Genomic DNA, 11,371 nt, shown 5'->3' with positions numbered 1-11,371 from the left:
GCCTCTGAATGGAACTTCACTGATATAGATCAAGACTTGTCGGCAAAGATGGCTTTTATAGGCTTTTAAAGACAATGTAGAGGTTTATGAATGCGAAGTCCTGACCTCATAAAGGGTTTAGTGTATGGACAGGAGGATGACACCTCTGCGTGTAAATATGAAAATTAAATTTTGGACCAGGTGTTCCCCTCATAAATGCAATTTTTAAAAAAGAATTTGGTACTACTTTCATTGGACTACGCGTTTTGTGAAATGGCCAGTTCTACAAACTAACACATCTATGGTTATGCTGAAATTGGAGGAGAAATTCTCAAATGAAACCTTATTATGTATCCAATCATCTTAAAGCTAAGTATGTGTGGTATTGGTATGATATGAGAGGAGAGAAAAGAAAAAGACGTCTTGCAGGCTACAGCATATTTGAACTGACGCAGGTAGTCTAAACATAGAACATAGGTAATGGTTCTATTGTTTGCATTCATCTCCAATAGCGAGTCAGACTCAGAGTACACATATGAGTATGGCCTTCTTATTTTACGCAGATATTGCAAATATGACTGGCTTCAACTCTGGATCTATCCATAGCTAGCTGAAAACAAGCCAATGAATATCAGTGTTAGATGTTCATCATCATTTCAAAGTCCGTGTAAAGAGAGGAACCTTATTCGTTTTGTCCTTTTATTTTACAAAAATACAACTTAGCCGATCTCTAAAATTATAACAGCGAATTCTCTCAAGAGTTATCGGAAACGAACTTCTGCTTTTCTCGTGGACCAGTAGAAGTGCGTCGAGTTTTGTTGCACTGCGACATTTCGACTAAGACTTCATGGCACGTCTTTGAACAAAATAGTGTTGAGCCGCATTTCTTTGGTCATAACCGTTTAAATTTTGAATTAGCACATCTTGGGTTCACATTGGAGCTGAAAGCAAATGAGAAACATGAATATGTAGTGTATAACAGTTCATCAGATATTTCTCGGGCGCAGAGCGTTTATTGCCTTATAAGGAAAGGCAGTCGTGCCTGTCTGTAATAGGCTGAGGATTGCCGCCCGTATATGCTGTGTTCCTTTAACCCTTTCCATACCGAATTTTTGTTATTCTTAGTCTTAACGACGTGCCATCTTGTCACCCCCGTCGTAAATCTCTCCCTCTCTCTCTCTCTCTCTCTCTCTCTCTCTCTGCTGTATGTGTAGGTGTATCTAAAGAAATCAGTCCAGGAAAAAAAAACAAAAAACCTTATTTGCTGAACAAAGCGGACGGCTCATACATAAGCATGACAGATACCATCCCCAATAGGTTTTCACACCGTTGTCATATGCGCGCCTTCCCAAGTGTCAATCCAGCTGGTGCCCGTCAGAGTTCATAAGTCAGAAATAAATGTGTTGAAATGCCAGTAGGCTCGAAGACTGACCTACTTCTTTTTTCACATATACACAGCTACAAACCGCGCATACTAACATTAATGCCTCTAGCTGGACACGACAAAATTCACACCACATTAATGATGCAGAAATGCAAGCGGCCATAATTGTAATTCACGGTCGTCCATTTCCAAATTAAGAATACCTCTGGACTGCAACCGAGAGTATGTGAAATTATGTCCATATCCCTATGTAACTGCGTCAGTCTTAATATTACAATATTATTCTGATGTAGGCAGCGTATGCAGAGGATATCTTAACAATGGTTACATGTTTAGGATCCATAATGAGAGGGGGGCGCCGTTAGGTTTTTGAAATAGTATTTGGTTGTTGTATCTTTTTTTTTCAGCAAACGATTGCTACCGAAAAGCAAAGCATTTTAAGGATATGTATTGGCTGGGACAAAGACACATTGCGTCGTTCTTGTTTATTTTTGTTTTCTGCACCTTATATCTTAACATTGGATTTGTGTCATAAAATGTATACTCATGTGTAAGATTTTCACATTAAGAGTGTATGTAAGTCGACTTCACTGAGCCAAGTAAGGTTCCGCTTAAAGCTCTCTCTAGCTATCTCTCTCTCTCTCTCTCTCTCTCTGTTTGTCTGTCTCTCTCGCTCGCTCGCTCGCCCGCTTACACACTTATACACACGTGCGCCCTAGCGTAGCACTTAGTAGTTGCCGAATGTTTCCATTTTCGCTTGCTTTTCCATTCCACAGAGCATTGTACAACATAAAACGAGAAGGTAGATCTTATTTTATTAAAACATAATTCACACCTTGTCCGTTATTATTGTCGTTTGGCAGCGAGAACATCTTTATTTTTAGGTGCTTAACGTCTGGCAAAACATTCCTTTAAAATAAATTAACACGCCGTAATAGATGATCATCTTCTGAGCCAGTGGATTAACATATATTTGAGGCTGAAATATTCATGTGGTTCATGGTAACAACAATAGCCAGCGTTTCAGCTACAACGTGCTTATCGAAAAGAAATGGAACTTTGCCCCGTATAAAATCTAAGCTATGATAAACATTAAGTTATTCTCGTTGTTTTTGCAGTGCTACGCATCGTAAATCTCGGAGTAGAGCTGGCCAGCGTCTAGACCTCCCCTCCTATGTCTGACGTAACGTTGATGGCTATTTGCATGAAGTGTTTTCTACGGCTCACTTCGGAGTTCATATCGTATCTTCCTCTGAAGACCCAAGACGATCTGGAGTAAGGGAGAAAAGGGAATTCTCCGAAGTGATCGCTTATATTTGCTGCTGATGCGGAAGACACATCAACGAATACACTGAGTGACAATTTCTGTTGCCTTTTTTGCAAAGCGTTAAAGCGCAGCGAAAATGGAGCTACCCGCCGCGGGAGAGCACGTCTTTGCGGTGGAGAGCATCGAAAAGAAACGGATTCGAAAGGTTGAACACTCTTTCAGTCTAAATATGTGGAGAGCATGCACAGCCTTTATGTATCTACTAAACGGGACGGATTTTATGCACGATGTATACTGACGATGTCTTTACGAATAGGTGGTGTTTGGTTGCTGAAGGAATTTGATATTTTGTGTTGTTGAAAGTTCATTTGGTTCTTCTCTAATCCTCTTTGTAGGGCAGGTTTGAGTACCTGGTGAAGTGGAGAGGGTGGTCGCCGAAGTAAGTTGTCATACAAGCTTTTAAACTGTATCACTTAATGTAATATATCCATATGCTACTTTGTCATCGTAAGGCGAGCCGCCTCTTGCATGTGTGTGTATGTGTGTGTGTGTGTGTGTGTTTGTGTGTGACAGAGAGAGAGTACAGTCTGCCTGCGCGCGCTACGAAGAATTGATGCAGGAAACAAATGCCACCACTTAATTTGTTAACCTTTTGCAATGTGTTAAACTTACATCTAAATACTACTTAAGTATTCCCCGTTACTGCAGTCTGTGAACCAATATAGACTATTAATCTTGCTATGAAATACAATGTTAACTAATGACGAAGGAATGCAAAGCGTTTGTCCGCATGCCAGTCACAAAAACACACTGGCATGCACAGAGACAGCCATTTAGATCATTTTAGTCAGTCAAATATTGATGGCAATTGTTTTATGTAACAACTGTTTTATACTAACAGCATTCAAGCGCTTATGTATGAACTATAACACAGAAATGTTTTTAGGCATCCAGAAGCAAAAGTGTCCTTCAGTGCAACTTCTGCATTAACCGTTCAGATGACAGCCACGTTAGATGTAGTTTGGTTGAGAGAGCAAGTGCTGCTGACATTCATGGTTCTATGCTCTCGCTTGCCCCCTCCCCCTCTCTCCCTCTCTCTCTTTCTCTCTCTCTCTCTCCCCTCTTAATAGATATAACACGTGGGAGCCGGAGGAAAATATTCTCGACCCGCGACTCCTTGTCGCTTTCCAAAACAGGTGAGGCAGAGACAGCTTCGGTTTTATGCACTGACCTTGTTTAGTAAAGTAAGAGAGGTGGGGTGACGCTGTCAATGCTGCTACCCACGGCGAATCTGTAGGCTATGCAAGGCAGCAAGCTACAGGAGCGCGAATTAGCGCAGGCGCAAAATAAACGTGGCTGAATTTAATTGCGCTGCACACCACTTTTATGGTCGTCATGTTTAACTGATAGTGGAGATGCACCTACACGTGGCAATGAACATTAGCCGTTCAGTGCGTTTTATATTAATTTGAAATACTGACACTCGAATTAGAAAGAGACAGCATTATAAATTATGGTATTATTAGATTAAAAAAAAAGAACGTACTGGTACTGAGTATTGTTATCGAGGGGCATATTGGGATGGTCGGAACATACATTGGATGTACTATTATAGATGGGATTTGCCCCCTGTTATCCCGTGTTGCATTATTCTTTATCTGTGACGTGGGAATTGAATGAATGTATTAGCTACCGTTTCGTGATCTATATGCAGCTGATGACACCAGACTATTTTGGTCTGGTTCATTCGCGTCTATTAGAGGATTGCCATGGCAGCGTATAAAACATGACAGCAGTTTCATCTAGGCATGGACTATGCGTTGTGAACACGCTTTTCCCATACGCGATCGCTGTACAGACTACAGCATTAGTATTCCTTTTTCTTTATAGCATTTATTGATGCTGATGACAACTTACCATAAGCACTAATTTATACCAGGCGTGCAGCCGTCAATTGGCTCGCACATCTTCTTGCACCATTAGCCTCTTTCACGCGAAGGAGAATTCTTTTGTGAGTAATTGCTCTGTTCCTTTGAGCATGCGCCTGTAAAATTATGCTCAACCGTCAGTATAATTAGGTTTGGGGTATGTGATACTGAAAGAGAGGCGAGAGAATGGTGCGCGTGAACGCCATCGGTCCCTCCTGAAGACCAGTTCAGATCAGCTGTGGACATGAACCTTGTCTATGGCATGTTAAAGCAGCACTAAGCCAACTGTCCCGTTTAAACAGACTAACATTTCACCTCCGTAGTAAAAGATAAAAAAGAGATACCTGATCTGATCCCAACTGTACATAAGGTAGATACTTAAGAATATTGTATAGCCCACATTTGACAATTCATTAAAACTCTTCATTAAGATGTATACGTGATCCTGTTAATCAAATTAGATTAATTTGTTGCTTGAACACACAGTGAAATGAGGAGACGTTTTGTTCCACGTTAGCAGTTAAGCCAGAGAAGTATAATGGGATTTTCCCTCAAATTAGTAAATGAAGTTAAGCCTGGAGAAAGTTCACAGCACATCCACTATTTTTATGTAACCAGACCCCATGGCTTGAGCATGCTGGAAAAAGACCCTGTTGCTTAGAGGAAAAGGCAACATGTTTTTTATGTTTCTATGTGGAAGTGCAATTTAAAACTTTTTTATATTTATACCTTTAAAAATATCATATCATTTATTAATAAATACATCCAGTTTGTCATCGTACACAGGATGAGTCTGAACAATGTTCTCCCCAGTTTTTCTTCACACGGCTCTGTGAGACCCCAAAAAAATTTTTGCTTTTTCAAGTTATCATTATTACAGTACATCATCAGTAATGGACGATCATAGTGAAGACATTAAGTTAGCCTTGGGATTTTTGGATCTGCAGTTTGTTTATATATTTGTCACTGATTCCATACTCTCTATGGTAACAGAGAAAGACAGGAGCAGCTTATGGGATATCGCAAAAGGGGGCCCAAACCCAAGCACCTACTTATGCAGGTAAGTTATTTTCTTTTTCATATCTGCTTAAATTTTATACTTTCTCATAGTTCTCATCCTTGTATTGCCAGATTCAAGAATGTTAAAACTGAGGTCATTTGAATGTAATGTCACTTACTTCATTGTTCTTTGGAGAAGGACAGGTGCATTTTACCATAGTAGAATATGAACTACCATAATATAATAAAAAGTTTGCTAATGTAGAGGTAGTCTCAGTTTACGACAAAAGCAGTGTATTTTTTGATGCAGATGACTGATTTACCTTATATAGTCGTTTTAATGGTTAATTTGTCTGTTGTCTCTAGGTACCCTCTTTTGCACGGAGATCAAGTGTCCTCTCTGGCCTTCAAGAGACATCTCAAGATGACGACAAACGACACAAAGCAGATCCTGCGCAAACTTTATGCTCGCAGTCCCAGCAGTATCAGCTGAACAGCAAAAAGCACCATCAGTATCAGCCCAACTACAGAGACACTTTGGCAGACCAGCAATCCAATGGGAAAAAAAAATTCTACTACCAACTCAACAGCAAAAAACATCATCATTACCAACCAGACCCCAAAATGTACGACTCTCAGTATCAGAGGGTCAAGGAGACCAAAGTGCCTGAGATTGCTAGTAAAGGCTGGAACTTGCCCCCTGCACTGCAGCAGAAATGGGTTCGGGACAAAGACTCTGGATGCCTGAGCAAAGTGAGGGATATTACCATGGAGCTGAAGAAGCTTCCAGCAAACCTCAATGGTGGCAGTGAGCCAGAAATGAAGTCCAACTCCAAGGAGGATGCACCGCCAAATGGTATAAGCAGCAAGTTGAAAATTGTAAAGAACAAGAATAAAAATGGCCGCATTGTCATCGTGATGAGCAAGTACATGGAAAACGGCACACAAGCTGCCAAAATAAAAAATGGGGAAGCAGAAGTAGGGGAGAGGTCACAGCAGGAGAACCAGTCTGTCGCCAGCAGCACAGAGAACACTGTGGATACGTCAAAGCATTCTAAGACGCAAAGCCTCCCTGACAACACTCTCAAAAAGGACAGTAAAGATGAGGGCCCAGCTTCTTCATCTGAACGTTCTAATGGACATTCCCCTGTTGAACTGGATAATTCTCTAAAATCGAGGTCACCAGGAATTGAGCAAAACAAGTCGAAGGAGGTAAAGAATCAAGAGGAAGTCCCAGATAATCAACCCTTGCAACTGACAACCAAGCTCAGCTTGACTCCGCAGTCTTTTGAGATGAATGCGCCATCCCATAAGGCTCAAGGAAGTACACAGTCTGCCCAAAATGCTACTGTCTCTGCCCATAAGCGTCGCTTCTCAGAACCTGATGAGGACAGAGTTGAGGTTAAAAAGTTCTTTAGCTCTAGGAGTATAAGTGCCCCCAGCACTGTGACTCTTGCTAAAGTCAACAACGTGCACCTGAATGGTCAGAACCTCTCTAACGGGCATGACTTTGAATTCCAGGACTCCAACCAAGAGGAGCCAATAGATCTTAGCTGCGTGCGATCGAGAATGGAAAGGAATGTGTCCACAACTAGCCCCATGAATGCTAACCCAAAGCCCACTGAGACAGAATCAGTGACAGTGGCAAAGCCAAGACAGACAGAGGAAGAACCTGTCCCAAGCTTTACACCTTTTCTGGGGAATATAATAATTACAGATGTAACTGCAAACTGTCTCACTGTGACGTTTAAGGAGTATGTCATGGTGTGAAAACCTATCAGAGAAAATGAAGAAGACTACTGATAACTTTGTGAATTTGTACAAATGTATATTGGACTTTAAAGACCTCTCAAGATTGTCGAAATATTTTCAGATGCTACTGTGTAAATTATGAGCCAAATAGTTAAAACTAGGCTACATGTTGGGATTTAAATAAACTCGTTTTTAAAATTCCCACCCTTAAATACCTACCGAGGTGTGGAAAATACAGTACTGCTACACTGAGTGTATAATAATAGCTTCTTTCTAATAATAGCTTATTTCCTAAAGGTTAGTATTGATTCCACTGACAATGCTGGGTATCATATTTGCTCAAGGCTCAGTCTAAGAAGCACTTACGTAATACTAATCTACATTTTCTACTGTTCTGCCTTTAACAATCTTTGTTTTGAAAAATGCTTGTGCACACAAAGTGTGCATTTGTACGATTCATCTCAAGACCCATTAAAGGTTTATTTTTTAGTGAGTCATTAATTTGTTCAGTGAGAGTGTGTGTGTGTGTGTGTGTGCGTGCATATGTGAGGGTTTATGTGTATGGTTTAAGTTTCTGTTGTTATGGGTGTATACATACGGAAATGAGTGTACAGGAAAGGTGCTGAAACTAAAAAAATGATGAAACTCCATCTTGTTGTTTGGACTAGTCAACATGTGAAATCGCAGGAAAAGACCACAAAATCTAGCTCTTATTCACAACTAGGCACAAACAAATAAGAAAAACGTGGGTGTCCAATTGTTTTACACTGTACTGTTTTGAGCAACATATAAGTTTAAGAGTTTCACTGGTCGTCAGTTATTACCCTTGTGAAAGAAGAGAGAGCACAATTGGGCACATTTGTTGGGTTTTTCAATGTAATCTTAGATCTATTCACATCATGTTGTGATTACAGTGTTACAGTTTATTGATTTAAATGTTGTTGTTTTTTTTTTTACCTTTCTGTATCCCGACCAATGTATTGATTTCCATTCTCTTATGACTTTGAAGAAATTTCTATTTTTTTCCCCTCGCAAAAGCACAAATGTAGCTATGCAGTGCCCTAGCACCCACTTGCAATATAAAGGAGTTGATGAATACACACCTATGAAGCTCACTGCCACACTCTATCATAGTCTCATGTCACATTTGTATATTGTTGATATGTGTCATGAGGGCTTGCACACTCTCCATTTGGTTTGCTTAACAAGTAACGTTTGGCACATTGCCAACACTCAGACGTTGTTTTCTCAGATGAAATGTAGACATACTCCTAACTCCTGAAGAGAATGCTATGCTTGTTATTTTAAGATTATAGTAGAATGACTCCCTCTGTAGATGTTCTAGAGGAATAAATAGGCCTTGAGGAGAGCTGAGAAAACTTTCATGTGACCTCAAAGACCAGCAAATCTGCATTTACCCGAAGCTGATGAACGCTAGTAGTGCTGCACTCAACTGTGCAAACCACATGACCTGCCTGCATGTATCACCAGCACAAGATTAAAAATAGGTGCAGAACTAATCTCACTTCCTGTTCATCAAGAGAGGACTATCTTTTAACTGTTTTTTCTCCTCCCTTACATTAGCTACCTACAGAAAATTATTACTCAGAATCCATTAAGTGGCCCATAGCCTACCAGCAGTTCCATTTTAGTGGTAAAAACAGAAACAGAATTGATGTAATCTACACATGACTTCTTTCCCCTTTACTCAACATTATTATCTTTAGGGCAAAACAATTCACAGTGCAGCTCAGGGCAGCTTTTAAAAAAACAAACTGGCAGATCAGCGTGGTTTCTGACTTGTGTTAGAAAACTAACTCTAATCGGTCTAGATTGGCAAGTTCAATGCACGCCAACTTTTGCCACTCAGTTTATGCAGTAACGCTCAGATCTCAACGTTTTCTCAGCGCTGCAAGTGAGCCTGACTGAAAATACGGCGACCCTTGGGTAAATAGGGATTATGGGCCCATTTCCTTATAAGGGCCTATACCCGTTTGCTGCGCGATGTACGGAGCTTGTGAACTATGGTTATTAAATGAGTTGGCCTACACAGTGTTTCTGAATGCAGCTTTACTACGAGCGATGATACATAGACGTCGCGGACATTTTATTTTTAATAGTTCAGCAACCCTCGGAAATGTGTGAACTTGACTTGTTTTGCAATGAGAGTTGTCAACAAATTGTTCTACTCAATCTGACCTATGTTTCATAACTTTGAGCCAGTCGTCTAAATCCGTCGTCTAAAAGGAGGCAGTTTAAAATGAGATTTAACAGAAATAGTCTGTACTTATAAGACAAACATTTATCTATTTAACTTTAACTTCTCTCAAGCAACCTCAAAATTCAAGTCACATCGTTCAGCTCTTCTTCTTCTTCTTCTTCTTTTATAGTTTGTTTAGCATTTTTTAACATTTGACCTTCTGATGAATGAGACCACGTTAAGTAGTTTAAACAGGACAATTCTGTTTAGTAAGGCAGGGGCTTAAAACCTCTGGGGCCTCCTCATGAATTCCTTTTCTTTAACTATGAAAAATACACACACAATAATTACTTGGAAACTACAGCAATGAGAATGTCACTCATAGGCGTTCTATTTAAAACTGTAATGTACTGGGCAGTTTACACTTGGTAGACCAGTTTTCATAAAGCGAGTAGCTTTAACATCTAACTTTTTCTTTTCTTTTCTGCGCGATAACGCATAAGTCATGTCAAGTACAAGTAATTTGATCAAAACCAAAGAGTTTATTCATTACGACGTAAATTGAAAACTGAAAAGTTTTCCCCTGAAGTCTGTCATACTTTCATGCTGTAATCTAATAAAAGGTCTTATTTCTCCGTCAGCGTCGGCAAAGCCCCTTCGCACCAGCTCATGTTAGTGTAATATATGAACCTGTTAGATTAATTAATTACCTGCCTTTCCGGATATGTCCCAAGTCACCATCGGGACTATTAAAACATACATTACTCAGCATTTTCTTAATCTGGTAAAAGAATAAAACTGGTCTACACTGTGAGCCGATTTAAATTCACTTACGTCAATCGTTATATTAAACAGCATATGGACAGCTTGTGGTACAAACCAAATGTAAATCCCCAAATAATGATTTTTGTGACCATAGCCTGCGCTACGTTCCGCCGCGTAAGGTCAGCCCGATAGTCGAATTTGGTCATTTATAGCAAATTCTAAAGCTTTTATTTTCGACCTTTGGCTATTAAACGGTTGGACTGGATTAGAGAGCCGAATAGCACTGCGTAAAATGAGTTTATCCTTGTTTGTTTTCCTTTATCAGTTGTTGTCCCTTAATATTCCTTTATTAAGTACAATAAATGTCATTTTACTCGTGTCCAAATGCTAGCAGCGGTGCAAGTAAGATTTACCATTGCATGGCAGTTAAAGGGCTTCTGATATAGAAACCAAGGTTTTGTTCCACCATATATTTTCTACCTTTGATTTGGTTGATCATTTCAAAAACGTGAAGGGTTAGTCGGAGATTAGCGTGAAGATGAGTCGACATTGTACATGACTTTTCGATATCATGGTGATTTTGAGAAACACAGTCACGTCAATGCTGTTAGGACAAGCAAATTCGCCTCTCCCGTATAAAAAATGTCTAAAGCAATTCTTATCAAAATGGCGGAGAGAAAAAACAATCAGAGGAATTTACATTCTTGATATTGTCAAATCAAAACTTTCTGAAAAACCTATGCGTTTCTTTGGCAATAACAGGCTGAAAACGCCTTACACAGTGCTACAGTCATCGACCATTTCCTTGCTTGTGAACCTCGCAGGAGACTGCCTCCGTAGCGCTTTCTGCGCCGCTGCGACAGAAAATGGCTGGCCTCTAGTCTATCCAGTTTATTTGCGATCGCGGTTTATGAATTCCTTTCCACAATCGAATAGCCTATTTAGGCCTACAGCTTTATCAAAAATACGCCCAGTTTATCCATAGAATGGTTTGGGTAAATTGGAATGTGCGCCTGTACGTTTTTTCCCCAAATAAACCAATCGAATTAGCAGTATACAGCGACAGATGGTGGTACTATAAACAGCCAGAGCTAATC

General features: G+C 40.0%; 1 protein-coding gene across 1 annotated transcript; it reads left to right on the top strand.

Moving 5' to 3' along the window:
* The first annotated feature begins 2,641 nt into the window (after positions 1-2,641).
* Positions 2,642-7,327, top strand: LOC115819275 (E3 SUMO-protein ligase CBX4-like). Its single transcript, XM_030782838.1, has 5 exons — positions 2,642-2,835; positions 3,026-3,069; positions 3,761-3,826; positions 5,552-5,618; positions 5,924-7,327. The coding sequence occupies exons 1-5, from the start codon at positions 2,767-2,769 to the stop codon at positions 7,325-7,327; spliced, it is 1,650 nt and encodes a 549-aa protein (XP_030638698.1). The 5' UTR covers positions 2,642-2,766.
* The last annotated feature ends 4,044 nt before the right edge of the window (positions 7,328-11,371 follow it).

Source organism: Chanos chanos, chromosome 8, assembly GCF_902362185.1.
Source record: "Chanos chanos chromosome 8, fChaCha1.1, whole genome shotgun sequence".
NCBI lineage: Eukaryota > Metazoa > Chordata > Actinopteri > Gonorynchiformes > Chanidae > Chanos > Chanos chanos.
This window is presented reverse-complemented; position numbering and strand designations above follow the sequence as displayed.